The sequence below is a fragment of the Patagioenas fasciata genome, chromosome 21, assembly GCF_037038585.1.
Source record: "Patagioenas fasciata isolate bPatFas1 chromosome 21, bPatFas1.hap1, whole genome shotgun sequence".
NCBI classification, from domain to species: domain Eukaryota; kingdom Metazoa; phylum Chordata; class Aves; order Columbiformes; family Columbidae; genus Patagioenas; species Patagioenas fasciata.
The window spans coordinates 10,705,766-10,723,028 of record NC_092540.1 but is presented as its reverse complement, the minus strand read 5'-3'; the positions used below and the strand labels follow the sequence as shown (position 1 = coordinate 10,723,028).

At 49.0% G+C, this 17,263-nt stretch overlaps 2 protein-coding genes across 18 annotated transcripts in view; both read right to left on the bottom strand.

Moving 5' to 3' along the window:
- LOC139825460 (dynein axonemal heavy chain 9-like) overlaps window positions 1-326 on the bottom strand; it is a 184,354-nt gene extending 184,028 nt beyond the window's left edge. For all 17 annotated transcript variants that reach the window (XR_011742077.1, XR_011742073.1, XR_011742079.1 and 14 more), the window contains exon 1: window positions 94-326. Coding sequence is in view for 6 of the 17 variants with exons in the window: in XM_071817656.1 (XP_071673757.1) it covers window positions 94-198 (105 nt within the window). In the remaining 11 variants the exon portion in view is untranslated. The remainder of the gene's footprint in view (window positions 1-93) is intronic.
- The window catches only part of LOC139825463 (dynein axonemal heavy chain 9-like), a 56,734-nt gene continuing 39,708 nt past the window's right edge, over window positions 238-17,263 (bottom strand). Inside the window, exons 17-26 of the mRNA XM_071817749.1 lie at window positions 16,648-16,844; window positions 16,134-16,558; window positions 13,917-14,139; window positions 11,483-11,649; window positions 10,246-11,116; window positions 7,085-7,215; window positions 5,847-5,973; window positions 2,301-2,453; window positions 965-1,090; window positions 238-333 (exon numbers count right to left, since the gene is read on the bottom strand). Of these exons, the coding sequence (XP_071673850.1) occupies window positions 238-333; window positions 965-1,090; window positions 2,301-2,453; window positions 5,847-5,973; window positions 7,085-7,215; window positions 10,246-11,116; window positions 11,483-11,649; window positions 13,917-14,139; window positions 16,134-16,558; window positions 16,648-16,844 (2,516 nt within the window). The remainder of the gene's footprint in view (window positions 334-964; window positions 1,091-2,300; window positions 2,454-5,846; window positions 5,974-7,084; window positions 7,216-10,245; window positions 11,117-11,482; window positions 11,650-13,916; window positions 14,140-16,133; window positions 16,559-16,647; window positions 16,845-17,263) is intronic.

The following is a 17,263-nucleotide window of genomic DNA, read 5'->3' as shown; positions in this document are numbered from 1 at the left end:
TGAGACCGGCAGTGATCTGAATGGCCAGTGGTTGGGCCCCCTGAAGCCCCCTCTCCAGCACCCACAGAACTGTGCTGAACTGCCAACACCAACCTTCTGTGCTATCATCTTTGCCACCACATCCCGAGCATGCACGTCGATGGTGCAAATGGTCATGATTTTCTGTCTGTCGCCCTTGGAGAGCTGCCCGATCAGCATGGTAACGAGGGTGTTCAGCTGGGTCACTTGCTTCTTGTGCTATTCCTTCATCGCATTCTCGTAGCCTTCCTCCACCCTGGCAAAGGCAATCCCAACCTCGGTTGTCCACCAGATCCGGGTGCAGCAAAGCGCCACCTAGGGAAATAGGCTGGTTCAGTATCAGGGAAAATACCAAAGCTTCCTTATGTTCAAGAGTGTCGGATCCACAGGGAGATCAAGGATGAAACATCCGTGACATGAAATTAAGTATTTTTTCATACAGTAGTCACAGCAGACAGTACAACAAGGATCTGCTCCATGACATTCATTTAAAACACCATATCAGTGATAGACACATTTAGCAGCTAGTTGTAAGTAAATCAGCACCTTTCACATGCCTGACACAGCAGAGGAGGAAGAGTTGGAGACCACGAGGTTGTCAGAGGTGCATCTGAGGGGCTCTTCACTCTTATCAGGCCTCACCACTTTGCCTTCCTGCTGCACCTCTCACTGCTCTGGCTGTACAGACTGCACTGCCCAAGCCCCTGGGCTCTGTCACCCAACCAAGAGCCCCAACCAGAGCATGGAGCTCAGCCTGAAAACTCCATCAGGAGACCGCCAGGATAAAGGACAACTCATCCTCCCTCTCTCCTGGACAGCAAGGTGGAGGCCAGAAACATGCCTGTCCACAGCTGCTGAAAGAAGGGAAGGGCAGGACTGATGGGGAACCCAAGAGCTACCTTTCCACGAGCCAGCCTGAGTGGTGATAAGAAGCAGTGGCAGATACCTGGGCAGGATAGTCAAAGAGCCATTGTTCCCTTGGTTTTTCCTCATAAGCCATGACGGCTTCTGTCATCTCATCTCTCACAGTAGCCCTCATGCTGTCTAGTACATGACTGAGCCAGACTTCAACCTGGGAAAGAGATTAAATCCCAGTAACACATTTGCTCTTCTTAAGTGCCTTTGGTAATTAGTGAAGATAGGAAATGAGGCAAGCATCTCAGTTCTCTTTAGACTGGACATGAGGGAAAGGTTCTTCACCCAGAGGTGCTGGACACTGAACAGGCTCCCAGGGAGGTGTCACAGCCCCAACCTGACAGTGTTCAAGGAGAGACTGGACAACGTCCTCAGACACACGGGGTGACCTGTGGGGTTGTCACTGCAGGGACAGGACTTGGACTCCATGATCCTGGTGGGTCCCTTCCAGCTCAGGACATTCTATGAGTTAACCAAACCTCACAGCCTCCTTCAGACTGGGTAGATTTGGCTAATTCTGGTACTGTAGGATTAGCATCTACTTCCAGACACCAAGAACAGAAGACAGATTTTTTTCTTGAACTCTAGCTACAGGAGGAACCAAAATGAACTCCGTCAATGAATAATTTGGTCAGGTGTGTTCCACCTCCAGGCCATGACAGAATCCCTGGTGGGATGTGGCAGTCTGCCAGCAGCAGAAGAAAGATGCTGCCAAACTTGGGAACACAATTCCTGCTGAATTTCATATTTCACAGGCAAAGCCCTCAACAAGAAGACAGACTGAACGCAGCAAGCTCCATTGCTGGGGAGCTCAGTAGCCGGTATTACGTACTTTAGCTTCCTGTAATAGACCGTGCAGAAAGGTGAAACTACCAGGATAGATAAGCTGAGCAGTAGCTTGATTCTTACATTTCATACTTTCACTCGTGGTATGAAATAATGAAGACTTGAGAAACAGGTAAAAGGCCTTCTCCTGCCAAACACACCCGTGCAGAGGTACTATGGAATAGCTTAGTCTCTTTTCAGTCTGCATCCCCTCCCTCACCGAGGATATTTGTAGCAAGCTTTAAGACTAACCTTCAAAAGGTCTTAGAAAAAATCAAATTAAAAACCTAGTCAGAAAAATGGCACAGCTCTTTCTCTCACAGTGGACTGCGACATCCACGTCCCCCCTTAGTGAGGACCTATCCAGAGTGACACGAAAGGTTGTGGTGTAAGGAGGTACTAAATCACCACCTCTTCCAGCTTTTCTCATGCACCAAGGGAGAGCAGTGAAGCTCTATGACGTCTTGGCAAGGGATCTCACACGAGGGGCAGGGGAGCAGACTCCACCGGACAGTTTTGATAGACAAGGACTTCCCTCTCACCTGCCCACTGCAGTCCCAGGGCTCGCTGAAGCTGACGTACTCCTCCTCTCTACTGTACATTCCCAGGCCAACCCTGGTTGGCTTTTGCTCAGAGTCCAGCTGGAATTTCATCCTGGCCAAGCTGTCAAAGAGTTTGGAAAGATGACGTTGCACCTGCAAAACGGGTTGTGTAAATAAAGCAACCGAGATAGGACGAGCGGAATGAAGATCACTATACATGTCACAAGCAAAATCATGTTAACAAAATATCTTGGATATTTAGGTAGCACCACATCTTCTCAAATGTGGCCAACATACTGCCAACAAAAGCCTCTTGCTGTCTCTTGTAATACTTCCACCTATTTCTACGGAATTTAGAAAACAGACATGCCTTAATAAATCATGTTTCTCCATTGGGAAATCTTCCATACAGAGCAAAAGCATAGAAAACATTGAAACACCTCATGACTCCTACCCCAAATTTCCCTACATGTAGTGATGAGAAGTCTGTAGCCATTTCTCCACCTCATCCTATTCTCAGCACAACGTGGAGTTTTCTTCACTATGAACTTTCCTGTTTTTCCACTACTAGAAACTGATTTTGTGCTAGTGAAATATCCTAAATTCTCTTTCATGGAGAAGAAAGATCTTTATTTCTGCCTAAGACCTATGATAAACAGCCCAGACCTCCTACAGAACAACCATGTTCACCAAAAGCACTCTTCCAGAAGGAAAAGAATAATTCAGTTCTTTCCTGTTCACCTCCATCTGAGTCTGCAAAGCCAACAGGGAGATGCTGTGGGCTCTCAACATCAGCATCTGCCTGCTGGGAGCTGAGCAGGTCACCAGCACTTCTTCCAGACCACTGCGTAACACACAACTGCATCACTGCGCGCCCCACGCCAATGAAGGTGAGATTCTCCTAGGACTGACGTCCCCACAGAAAGGGGAAGCTCCCAAAGCAGTCCCAGACAGGAGCTGCCTCTCTCAATTACAGCAGAGAGGTAGAAAAACTCCCATAGGGGAGATGAGAAATGAGGGAAAGGGACCTGGGGGTCCTGGGGACAGCAGGGTGACCATGAGCCAGCACTGGGCCCTTGTGGCCAGGAAGGCCAATGGTACCTGGGGTGGGTTAGAAGGGGGTGGTCAGTGGGTCAGAGAGGTTCTCCTGCCCCTCTGCTCTGCCCTGGGGAGACCACACCTGGAATATTGTGACCAGTTGTGGCCCCTCAGCTCCAGAAGGACAGGGAACTGCTGGAGAGAGTCCAGCGCAGCCACCAAGATGCTGAAGGGAGTGGAGCATCTCCCGTGTGAGGAAAGGCTGAGGGAGCTGGGGCTCTGGAGCTGGAGAAGAGGAGACAGAGGGGGGCCTCATTCATGTTTACAGATATATAAAGGGGGAGTGTCAGGAGAATGGAGCCAGGCTCTCCTCAGTGACAACCAGTGATAGGACAAGGGGGAATGGGTTCAAACTGGAACACAGGAGGTTTCACTTAAATTTGAGAAGAAACTTCTTCTCAGTGAGGGTGTCAGAGCCTGGCCCAGGCTGCCCAGGGAGGTTGTGGAGTCTCCTTCTCTGCAGCCATTCAAACCCCCTGGACCCCTTCCTGTGGAACCTCAGCTGGGTGTTCCTGCTCCATGGGGGGATTGGACTGGATGAGCTTTCCAGGGCCCTTCCAACCCTGACATCCTGGGATTCTGCGTGAGATGCCCAATGCTCTGATGCTTTCAGAGAAGGAAGGGTGGAGGTGGATTTGTCCATCTAATTCTGACTCACTGACTCACAAAGAACTACAACCCTCCCTCTCATGAGCTGTGCTGCAAGTGGACGCAGCTTCTCACACACATACAAGCAGGGCCAAACCCTGGGAGGTGCTAAGTGACTCTGAGAAGCACAGGGCACTCAGCATCCCCCCAGATCACAGAACCATTTTGGGTGGAAGAAACCCTCAGGATCAAGTCCAGCCATACCCTAGCTCTGGCACTAATCCATGTCCCTAAGAACCTCGTCTAAATGTCTTTTAAACCCCTCCAGGGATGGTGACTCCAGCACTGCCCTGGGCAGCCTGTTCCCATGCCCCACAGCCCTTTCTGGGAAGAATTTTTTTACAATATCCAATCTGAACCTCCCCTGGCACAACTTGAGGCCATTAAGCGTATCTTGAGGCCATAAGCTTATCTCTTTTCAAACCGTAAGTAAACCGTAGAAACTTCTTCTTACATGTAGAAGCTTCTGGTCACAAATCCCCAGCTGCCCCTTCCCAGACCCTGTCCAGTCTGGAGGGTTCGGACACAACCCCAGCACTTGCTGCGATCCTGCTGCCAGAGCCCGAGCGCACCTGAATCTGCACGAGTTCAGCACCCAGTTCACGAGGATAATGTCATTGTGTATTTAATCCTCCTTTAGGAATCATCAGACTTTGAAACTACATTGGGAAGGCTGAGAGTGTATCTATGTATGATACTGCTTGACATTTACTTTGATTTTACTGCAAATACTTTTGAATAACAGAAAACACCAGGAATTTCTTCTTACTCAACAGAGCATTTCAACACAGTATCTTTGCTTCCTGTGTTTTTCTTTTCCTCTTCATTTTAAATATCAATCAACTATGTATTTATGATACTCTGTGGGCTGAAATCACCCAGCAGCAGACACAGATAGAAGCAGCGTTAAAGGTTAGAGGGAAACAACAGCATTTCCAAATACACATGCAAACCTGCTCCATTCCTGTGCTCACATCAATACTGAAAATGGTGGAAAGCCTGAAGAAAGTGAAAATACTCGCTACCAAAAGACAGAATTAGGACTTTGTTCATCATCCAACACTCGCCTTTTGCTGTGAACGTTTTCACTGGTTTTATGCACCAACCTCTGAATAAAAGATGCGTCCCAAACAAGGCCAAGCAGAGCTGTGCAGGGGTGGGTGGCAACCCAAGGAAGTCCTGCCTTGGCCACAGCCACTGTCTGACCACCAGCTGTCTTACCTCTTCCAGGCTGTGTTCTGCTCTTCCCCTGTAAACAGGCCATCCCAAAGACCTTTGCATGGGGGAAGGAAGAAGTGGCTGACTAGCAGATGTCTCCTCTGCCTAAAAACAGAGACGTCTCCAAGCCCTCGGTTGTCAACACTGTCACATTTGAATGATCGGTCTGTGGCTCTTTCAACAACAGATGCTGTTTGCTGGCATCCCAGCTTGGGGAACCAAGCTCAGCAACAAGTTTTGGCTGAGATCCTCAAGAAATGGTTTCCCCCGACCTCACTGTATCCCAGCAGAAACAAACCCACTGTTTTTATGGTATCAAGAACATAGCTCTGCTCTGTGCAGTGCTTTCAGAACCATCTGCAAGCATCACCAGGGACAGATGGGACAACTTACAGTGTGCGCATTGCCTTTCAGAGACGACAGATGAAGGCCAGCAGTGAAAGAGTTATTGTTAATCCAAGTGAGGGTGGGAGAAAAGGCACTCAAGAAAGGATAAGCTACAGCTGAGTCCCTAGACAGCATCTTCCACCCTGACATTACTGACAGCTGGAAAATGTGAAGGTGACACAGTGCAAGGCTTACCAGCTGTGGGTTGGTGCCATTGGAAAGAATATCCAATAAATCTGCTGAAGAAACAAAGTAAAATCTGGGAAAGGCCAATCTTTTCATGTCCAAATATTCAGCCAAAGCCTTCTCACACAGGGACAACCTGGGGAGAAGAGCAGAAAAATAGAGCCCAGGACAGGCGGGTGAATATCCTTTAATGTGTCGTGCTACAGTTTGGGTCATCGAGCAGATTCTCCCCTCCCATGGGGAAATGCCAGACATGAGCTGAGCCTGCAGGCTGGTCCTTTACAGCATTTTCCAAATAGATAACAAAGCACATAGTAACTCATAGATCTCTCTCCACTCCCAAGGGTCAAACAGACAAAGAGTCAGAGAATCCTCACCAAAAAGCAGAAACACAGGTGGAAGAAGAGGCTAGAAAGGCTTTGCAGTCTGACTTACTGTTTTAGACAAGCTCTCAACTGCCACAGGTGATTTCACACTAGGATGAAAGTTTCCAAAACTGCTTTTATTCTAATGAGCACATTTTAAAGTCTGATTCAAACCTACTCAGCTTTTTGTGCTTGTGAAGCCTGAAAAGAAACTTGTTTGCTCCGTTCTAAAATGAATCTCTCAGTGTTTACATGTTAAACTGCTGCTGAGCTTTCAAAGTCCATAAATAACATGCAGTTCGTCCTCTGTGGGGAACACGGGCCTTATCTGTTTAGGAAGTAAAATTAGATCTCTATTTTAAATGGATAGTTATTACTGACACAACAGCTCTCACGTTAACTTGTTAGGTGTGTTCCAGGTAGAGTAGCTCATATGTTAGGTGAGAACTGTATCCATCTCTGGACATTAAGGTCTTTCTCAGGGAGTTTAGTTATACCATCTGTGAAGGGTACACACACAAAGATAATTTTGTTAATTAAAGCACATGGGATCAGCTCTGCTGCAGATATCCCTGCTTGGACTGCTAAATAGATATTTAAGACACCAAATTTGGGGTGGCAGTGAGGCCACATGTTATCAAAACCAACTGAGTGCCTAGCTTTGTATGTGTGCAAATCAATATTCAAGATAAGAGTTTGCACATACGCAAAGCCAGAATCCACCTTGGGGGCTTCAGGGTGATGGATCATGAATAAAAAGACTCAATGTGTGAATGCAAAGAACGCACAGTCCAGAAGGAAAGCCTTGGAGCACAGGTTAAACCAACTTATTAGAGCTGATCCCAGTCTCTGACAAAATCCTGGGACTGAAGTTGTACCTACCTACTCTGAATGTCCTCCAGCTGTTGGGACAGACCTGGTTTATTGGTGGCCTCAACCACATTTGGGGTTTTCTGAGTTTCATAGGCCAGTTCTTTAAAGTCCACATCAATCCCTTCAAAGCGTTTGGAGTCCTAAAAAGCAACACAAACATGTTCATGGTAAAACATGGATTTTGTGCTAAAGGTCTCCATCCTCTGGGTGCTGTCTTTGGGTTGAGGGGAAAACCTTCTGTCCAGTGCAGACAGGGACCCCTCCACCATTCCAGAATGGCTCTTCCACTGACTTGCCTGAAACTGGTCTGCAAACAGGCACTTGCCTTCTTGTCACTGTATCCCAAAGGGGTTGTGGATAAAGCGCTCCATGCAGGAGGCAATGTCTAGGACCAACCATTTTCATGGGATTTAATTCCCCTTGGAAAACCTCATAAATCTCTCTCTCCCATGTCCAGGTGAAGTACCAAGTTTCCCTGGCTGCAGCAGCAGGAGATGCTCCCACACCGTGGAAAGGCTCCCAGCCTCATGTGAGTGCACTCCTCCCCTCCTGCTACAGCACAGGAATCCCAACACCCATCCACAAAACGGGTATGATGACTCTTGTAGAGGAGAGCCCTTCCTTGCCTTCAATGAGGGTATGGAAACCCCACGTCAGCACCGGAGGCCCACATCAACAATTATGCTCCATATCTAAAAGGGACTCTGAATTTCTGGAGCTAAACACTGAAGAATAAAGCAAGCTATGTTCAAAACATCTCTGCTCCTCCCTTCTTCCCAGGTCAGGCCTCCTAAGTGAGGCGGGACACTGAACAAGTGTTCCAAGCAGCCCAGGTAACACTTCCACGCTACCCTGTGTTCAGCCCCAGGAGCAAGGCTCCATCTGGAAGGTTGAGCCCTCCCTACGCTCACGCCACAGATCCAGCTCCAGGTGAGCATCCCACAGCCTGTCAGCACATCCCCCCAGCCCTGGATGCATCCTGAGGGTGCTCAGCTACAGAGACTTTGAGCTTCAGTCTTTCTTTTACGGAAGAGAAGCTGCTGACTGAGCCACCTGTGTCCCTGGAGCCAAGAGGGCCCGGTGTCCTGGTGCATCCAGCACAGCACGGCCAGCCGGGCAGGGAGGGGATTGTCCCGCTCTGCTCTGTGCTGGGGCGGCCTCACCTGGAGCATTCACTGTGTGCAGGGCTGGGGACACAGGAGAAAAGGAGACAAAGCTACTGGAGGGTGTCCAGAGGAGGGACATGAACTTGGTGAAGGGTTCGGAGGGGAAACCGTATGAGGAGCGGCTGAAGTCCCTGGGTTTGCTCAGCTGGAGCAGAGCAGACTGAGGGCAGAGCTCATGGGGCTGCAGGTTCCTCAGCAGGAGCAGGAGGGGCAGGGCTGAGCTCTTCTCTGTGACAGTGACAGAACCCAGGGAACGGCAGAAGATGTGCCAGGGAGGGTCAGTGGGACATGAGGAAAAGGTTCTTCACCCAGAGGTGCTGGACACTGAACAGGCTCCCAGGGAGGGGTCACAGCCCCAACCTGACAGTGTTCAAGGAGAGACTGGACAACGTCCTCAGACACACGGGGTGAATTGTGGGGTGTCCTGTGCAGGGACAGGAGTTGGACTTGACAATCCTGATGGGTCCTTCCAAGTCAGGACATCCTATGGTTCTATGGTTCATACCACTGCCAGACAGCTACTGAGATGCAGACAGCTGCCCAGCAGGATGCAAATGTAAATCATGATGCAATTTCATACATGACATTAGATAGCTCCTGGATATTAAGAGCTTGCTGGCACATGGTACAGCCTCAGGGCACTGGTTATCAGCACCTGTATATATTGACCAGTGAGCGAGGTGTGCCCAGAATCATAGAATCATTTAGCTGGAGGAGACCATTGAGATCACTGAGTCCAACCATAACCTAAATCTAGTACTAAACCATGTTCCTCATCTATACATCTTCCAGGGATGGTGACTCCAGCACTGCCCTGGGCAGCCTGTTCCAATGCCCCACAGCCCTTTGGGGAAGAAATTGTTCCCCACATCCAACCTCAGCCTCCCCTGGCGCAACTTGAGGCCGTTTCCTCTGCTCCTGGCGCTTGTTCCTGGGCAGCAGAGCCCGACCCCCCTGGCTCCAAGCTCCTTTCAGGCAGTTCAGAGATCAGAAGGTCTCCCCTCACCTCCTGTTCTCCAGCTGAACCCCCCAGGTCCCTCAGCCGCTCCCATCACACTTGTGCTCCAGCCCCTCACCAGCTCCATTCCCTTCTCTCAACTTGCTCCAGCACCACAAGGGCTTTCTTGGTGTGAGGGGCCAAAAACTGCCCCCAGGACACTCAGCACAGCGTGCTCTCTGAAGCAGATGGAGGAACAGTCCAAGCAGAGCAGAGTGCAGGGTTGGAGACAGAACAGTGTGTTGTCCAGGGGTCAATGGGCTGCGCACATCCCCTCGTGGGTGTTCGTCCCACAGTGGTGCTGTCAGCGATGCTGCTCGTGAACAGGGACGGGGGTCACACAGCCAACTGTGGGTCACTCGTGAGTGAAAGGCAGGTTCCTCCACAGGGCTGCGAGTGGTCCAGCGGGGCCAGGAACAAGCTTGGAAGATTTTCTAAATAATCAAGAGAATAGGGAATAAGACTGGAAGCTGGACTCAAAGACAGCCCTGAGGAGGTCACAACCCTGAGGAGGGCATCAGTGACAACTCTGCTCAATTTTCTGAAGCTGAAGTGGGAGAAGAGCTGCTCTCCTGCTGCACCAGCACTGGAGGCAGGGAAGCGGATACTGCAAAGCTGCCTGGTCCAGCTCTGATTTGACAATTTGCACCATCTGAGTAATTATCTCCGTCTTCTCCCCTCCAAGGAAAGAGGGAACATGCCTGTATCACTGAAGGAAGCCAGCAGCCTCCTGCTCAGCCTCCAGGAACTCTGCATCTGCTGTGCAATGGTGGAGGGGAGGAAAAACAGTTTCTCAGCAGGGTTCAGGCACAACCAACAGTACAAAAACAGCCTGGGGCAACACTGGGGAAACTGCTGTAGCATTAAGGGAGCCTCCAAGAAAGCAATGCAGCAAGAGAACAGTCCTGCTTGGGGGAACACGGCAATATAGACAACCTTCTTCTGTGTAATGGAGGCTCTTCTTCAACGCTTTCCACACAGGAAAAATAGGATTTGGGATTTCATACCTTAGGAAGCTGTGCCCGTATATCTTCTGAGCCTATGAATATGCTCTCCAAGTGAGACCACGTACGCTGCACTTCGAACCAGAGAGAAATGACGGAATCTGTTGTGGACAGCTTCCTCTGCCATATGGACACTTCCTCCAAGAAGAAAGCAATACATTTGGATGTCATTAAATTCTGCAGCTGCACCTGGTTGTCTTCTAAAGTTTCTATGAGTTCCTCGTCTGACTTCAGCAACGGGATGTTCGTCCGGGGGTGAGGCTCATACTGAAACTCCATGGTGCTCCAAGTCATTTTTAGCTCCTTCAGGACTTTCTCCATACTCATTTCTCGTACCGCTTTGTCCACAATGCCACGAACCTCATCCTCAAAGTTATGGAGGTTGAGCTTCAGGAGGTCAGCCAGCGCGGTGTCCGAGTCCATCACAAACCTCACACCCGTCACCTGCATCAGCTGATTCCAGTGCCTTTCCCTAATGGCGGGATTTTGAAGTTCTGCCACAGCTTTCAGGGCCGTCAGCATGTTCTTCACCTTGCTGTCCAGCCCAGTGAAAGCATCCCACGCCCTCACCTCCTTATCCAAATTCCGAATCTCTCTTGCAAACTTTTTACACTCCAGATCCATGTTTTCCACGTTAATATCCGCCCATTTGGTGGTCTGCCAGTCATCAAGGCAAGTGCCCACAAGGGAGATCATATCCCAGAGCTCTTTGAGAAGACACAGCTCCTTTCGGCACTGCTTCAGTTGTTTATAGTCTGGCACTGTGACTTCAAACAGACCAGCTGATTCATAAATCGAGGTCATGGCTGACTCCATTTGTTTAATCTCAATGTGCTTTGTATCCAGCAGTTGATAAGGCTTTTTGGGGTCAAACCTAGAAAGAAACGTTTATTCTTCATAAGTGATATTGTAACAACTTCTAAAGAAAACATAAAACAAATGGTGCCTCTGAGACACAAAGCAGACATGATACATCTATAGTACCCATTGATGGTGCAGCCACATGGCACTGCTGACAACCCCTTTAAGCAATATTGTGCACTCAGCATCCAGATTGAATCTCTTGCTAACACCTTACAGTGTTTGCAGGGACAAAACACCCAGGGCATAACAGATACAACACCGTGAGCAGGCAGGAAATGTATGCAAGGGTTCGAGAACACATCCTCAGGACACTCCGAGATGATCCCATGAAGCTTTTCTTCCTCAGGGCTTCTCTGATGTTATAATTTCACTGTACCTGAACGGTGCTTCTTTCCGAAATCGCTCTCTGAACCTGTGTTGCTCAACATCAAACGCCGCACAGCTCTTGCGCACAACTGTCATTTCGTTCGCCTGCAGAGGAGCCACATGCTGCTTCACAGCTATCGCCAGCTTCTTTATATTGTTCCATTTTTCTGGCAGCTCCTGCAAGCAAAATTTAAATGACGGTAGGCAGTATTTGCTATTTGATATAAGATGTGACTGATCTGTTTATGGACAATCACAGAACAGGAAAAGCAACAGATTCCATGCCTAAAACTGCAAGGAAGTTTTGTTGTGATGCAAAAGCTAAACACAATTTGGGATAAAACTTATCAGTTATCCACAATTTTGAAGACGAATGAAGACTGAGACTTTAAAACTGACTGCTCTGATTGCAAAAACGTGTTAAATAACTTCAGAAGAAGGGTCCCAGACCAGATCCTGGGCTCCCAGGATGGCTCGGTGGTTGAGAGAGCACAGTTCTCCTGACACCGAGCCCAGCGGGACCCAGAGCTGGCTGGGGGCAGGAGGGTGGGCTGAGGATGCGAGTTCATCAGATCGTCCGGCTTCCCAGAGCTAATTCAGAAACAGAGCCTGGGACATTTCCAGCCAGCTCTTGGAGCAGAAGATATTATGCCAGAAGGACTTCTACAGAGCTTTCTGGGGCAAATCCCTCCAGCCTGCCTGTATAATATTAGTACTAAATAAGACAGTTTCTTTCTCAGGACTGCATCCAAGCTGCTGGTGCACAGCACTGCTAACAATCCACCCTTTGCACCTGGGATTTTATTCAGAAAGAGATTTGATTTCTTCTCTTCTCACTAGACTTCTCGAGCCAAATCCTCACCCCAGACAGTGACACCAGCCAGGGCTCTGCTGTCCTCAAGTCCCACAGCTTTGCTCTCCCACTTCCCCAGGTACTGTGCCAGCCTACAGGAAAGACTTTGGGCTTCTTTTCATCCCAGTGCACATAGTTGAGAAGACTAATGGAGATGCACCAACACTATGCAAAGAAGCGAAATAACCTGGAGGCAGCAGAGGCGGCCAGAGCAGGGCCAGTCCCTCCTGAGGGGTCTCTTTCTGGCACTTCATGTTCCAGTCTCTGTAGAAATCACTATCCATGACCATAGCAGGGCACACATGGAGCTGCTTCCTTGTCCTTCTCATACAAACTATCAGCTCCAGCCCATCCATCTTCATGGCCATGGAGGGAGCGGTACCTGGAGGAACTTACTTTGGTTTTCCTACTGTGTACAGCAGTGAATGAATTATTCAACTATGTGTTGCTGTCACTTGCCAGAAAGAACGAAACTGTTTTGTTATCTCCTCCATCTGAATGGCTGCCCTGCATACCTCATTTCTTCTGTCAGAAAAATAAATCAGTTGTTCAAATCTACACGCACAAACAGGCACCAAGCAAGCAGCTCTTGGGCAGAGGAATCAGCAGAGCTGGGTTCCCCATAGCACCATTTTTTATGCTGAACTGAAGCTGCTGTAGCAGCCAAAACATTCATTTAATGCAGCTCTTCTGTTTTTCAGGGTGTCTGTAGGAATCCAGTTATCTTTAGGACCCTTACCCGTGTCAGATTTGGTGATACAACCATCCGTGGATCACGGCTGCACCAGCAGAAAACTGGGGGATTGCTGAACCCCGCTCAGGTCCCATCCAAGCCTGCAGCAGAGGGAGGAACTTCTCCCCAAAAAGCTCTGCCTTAAACCTGGTGTCCTACACAGAGCCCTCTGCACACAACACCCCGTGACTAAGGGGTATCCATCAGTACGCAGCCACACGCTCCTCCACCGTAACATGGTGACTGCTGCCAGTTCCCCAAGGCTGGCTGGGCATCCCACAGGCTTTTCCAGCCTTCACCTCATGGTCCCCTGTCCAGAAATGAGAAGAATTCCCCAAAGAAAAATTGATTCATCAGGGCCAGATGTGGAAAGGTGCTGAAATACTTTCATAACGTGCTCCCAGTGATGTCCTTTGGGTCAAGCAGATTGGGTGTTATAGACCTAGTGGAGGACTGAAGTCCTATGAGAAGGCGACTCCTCTGCCAACATTATCCTTCCCATCTCCACAGTTGCCAAGAACTGGCTTATTTAAAAATAATTATAATTCAAACTAATTAACAGATGTATTTGAAAATGCATTAATTTTTTTCAAGAGTAATCGCTGAGAGTTGGAGCAGGCAATTCTATGTTTTTCACACATAACAAAAGGCTTAATCTCTGCTTTAAAAGAAAAATCTCAATATAACTCCAAAATTTAGAGCTATTAAGGCACATCCCACAATAGTAAAATACTATCCACTGAGGCCCTCTAATGACAGGGAGTGGGGCTTTAAATATTCCTGCAATGCTCTTAAGCTCATACTCTTTGACGCTGGCTACTTGGCAAACCGCCGTGTCCACCGCAGCTTTTCACCCACCTCCAGTTGCTTATAGACTTCCTCCGGCAGCTCTTGCTCATACGTCTTCAGCAGTTCGACGGTTTGCTTCAGGGGCTCGAACATGGCATCGGTGACACTGTGCCTTTCCTTAACGGCCAGGAGATGCCCCATGATCTCCACCGAACCATCATAATCGCCTTTTTCAACCTTTTTGCTCAAACCTTTGTCAGCAGTTTTTATGAACTCGTCCAGGTCAGACAAGCTGTAGAACACAAAACAGGAAAGCACCAAATGAGAGCAGTTCCTACCGGAATCATCCAGGCAGCTGGACTGGCACGGAGAGGGAAAGGCCTGGCTAACTCTGCCCATCACATGGCAACATGCTGAGGGCATCAGAACCACAGTTCATGCTCACAGGGATCCATAGATGTGGTACGGCTTCCTGTGAGGAACGGATAAATGGGTTGGGACTTCACAGCTTGGAGAAAAGGCATTTGAGGAGCACAAGTCTTACGAGGAGCAGCTGAGGGAGCTGGGGCTGTTCAGCCTGGAGAACAGGAGATGAGGGGAGACCTGATCTCTGCAACTGTCTGAAAGGAGGCTGGAGCATGGAGGGGGTTGGTCTCTTCTCTCAGGTAGCAAGTGATAAGATAAAATGGCCTCAAATTTCTCCAGGGGAGGTTCAGATTGGGTATTAGGAAAAAAATTATTCACAGAAATGGCTGTCGGGCCTTGGAACAGGCTGCCCTGGGCAGTGGTGGAGTCACCATCCCTGGAGGGGTTGGATAGACATATAGATGAGGTTCTCAGGGACATGGGGTAGTGCCAGAGTTAGGTTATGGTTGGACTCTGTGATCTTGATGGTCTCTTCCAACCAAACAGATTCTATGACTCTATCCTATGATTCTATAAGGGAGACCTGTGAGCTCGGGTCTGTGGTCTGAAGAGAGTGAATTTGAAAGGACAGTTTTCATGTCATCTCTTCCAATACAAGAATTCAACAAATGAACCTGGTAGGTTGTAAAGCTACAACAAACAGGGATTCTTCTTCGCACGCTGCCTTATTTCAGAGGGTAAGTCTCTGCTGCAGAAGGATGCAGATGTTAAAAATTCACAGCGGTTCAGAAAAGCAACCGAACATTTGTGGGAGAAAAAAAAATCCATCCAGGTCTTTAGATACAAAGGTACAACCCATGACTCTCAAAGTCCTCAGGTATGAATGGTTAGAGACAAGGAGACTATTTGGGGGAAGTTTCCCTACCTGCTTCTTGATCTCACCAGCTGCTGGACACTGTTAGCAGAGCTTGATGGGCTCCTGGATCTTTGGTCCTTTCCATTCTTCCCTTCTCAAAACGCTTACTTTTGAAGTGCCCGCTTAAATTCTGTGGATGCTGCTGGACCAAAACATAGCCCTAAACACTTCACCTATTAAAGACTAAACTGCTGAGTCAGGAGCTCTTAATAAGAACTCCTAAATGCCTGTTCTAACCTATGCAAAAACCTCTTTGCACAGGAATCATCGTGCTGAAAAGAACACAAGAGATCACAGCAGCCACCACACGCAGCAGCCTTCACTAGTACATATGTCTGTAAATATTTCTTCGTAAGCATCCAAGCCCTGTGGCATCCTTCAGCTGCTACTACTCAAATAAATCACCTAACACATCATCCTGCAGAGACCAGGCGGCTGAGCAGCTATTCAGAGCAGGGAACACATGTTAATTCAAAACTTACATCCAAAGCTCCTCCTTTTTGTAACCTTGAAACTGCCTCCCCATGACTGCTCATGCCAGGCAACCCAAATTACTTTTTTTACAAAGAGTGCACTCAAAAGAGCACTGCCATTTAGAAACGGAGCAAGTATCTCATGGCATTAATGCAGCTTTACTGATGGCAAATTCAACAAAATAAGCATAGAGCCCTAGAAGAGATTAGATTAGTGGGACCAGGATGAACAGACAAACAGACATCCTGTCCAACACCACACAGTAGGTCGTAGGAGCATCAGCTCGCAGGATGTCGATGGTACCGAGTCCGTGGAACTGTTTGCACTTTACACACTCAGCTGGACCAGCTGCTCCCAGCAGAGACGAGGGGATGAAAGTTAGCAGAGATGCGATGGAGCTGGCAGGGGTGTGTGCCCCCTCCTCTTGCTCCTGTATTAGCCTTTTGCTTATCAGTGTGAAATGATAAAGCCCAGCCAACACAAGAGAAACCCACTTTGGTTCTGGGAAGAAGAGGTAGAACGGTTCCTACCTGTGCATGACGTGGTCCATGAGATGCTGCTTGAACACCAAGCTCCACCGTTTAATCACATTCAGCAGAGACGCTTTGAAAGGCCGAGCATCAACTTTCATCCAACTCTGGAAAATGCTGATGGGCTCGATGCGATTCACCTCCTCATAGATCTTCTCGTAGGAGTCAATCTGCTCTCGGAACTGCTGCAGCGTGGGAGGTGACTCAGGGACCCCGTTCTCTGCATGGGCCTCGATTTCTGCCGCAGTGAGAATGTGCCCGTAGAGGAGGAACTGGCGGAAGAACTCCTTTCTGTCCTCCCCGTACAGGTAGGAGTAGTGGTCGAAGGCACTGCGGTAATCACAGCAGGCCGCCATCACGGCCTGCACACGCCCCATCAGCTCATGGCGCATGTCGGCCGGGTCAGCCATGTCCTCCATGTCAGCCTGGAGAGGAGAGGAGCTCGCAGCGATGCGGGGGCAGCGTGGCACCTCCTCACTGCCACACAGCGTGAGGGAGCTCCACAGCCACGGACCTGGTAGTGGAGGAAGCCGCTGTGCTCAGCCAGCCTGGGCACCAGCGATGAGATCCGGTAGATGTCGTTGAGAAGACCTTCCACCACGTCGCAGAAGCCGTCGTTTGTGCCAGGGTCCAAGGAGGGTTGAAATATCAAATCTGGGATCACCAAATCCAGCTGCACCTCAAACAGGGGAGGAAGCCCTGCCTTGGGATCTGGTAGGGAAGAACAGAGGTGCCAGGTTATTTTTGAAGGGGAGAAAAGTGATCTAGAGCCACCACTAACATCCCACCACAAGACACACACATGCCCCACAGGGACACCAGGCAGGTGGGACACCCACTCGCTGGGTCCAGTGACATTGTGTCTGCATACAACGCAGAGGGGAGGCTGCCAAACCAGCTGGTGTTCTGGTACCCACAGGAGATACTGGAGAACAGATGAGACACAAGTGATTTAAGGACCGGAAAAATGCTGTGGAGGGAAGCCTTAAAGAGACCAGGCTCTTCAGCTAATCAAAAGGGAGTCTGAGAGCTGAACAATTACAGCGCATAAGTACTTAAAGAGGAGAAAAACAACAGGAACCAAGAGGCTCTTTAATTTAGTGGAGAAAGGCATGAAAAAATAAAACACC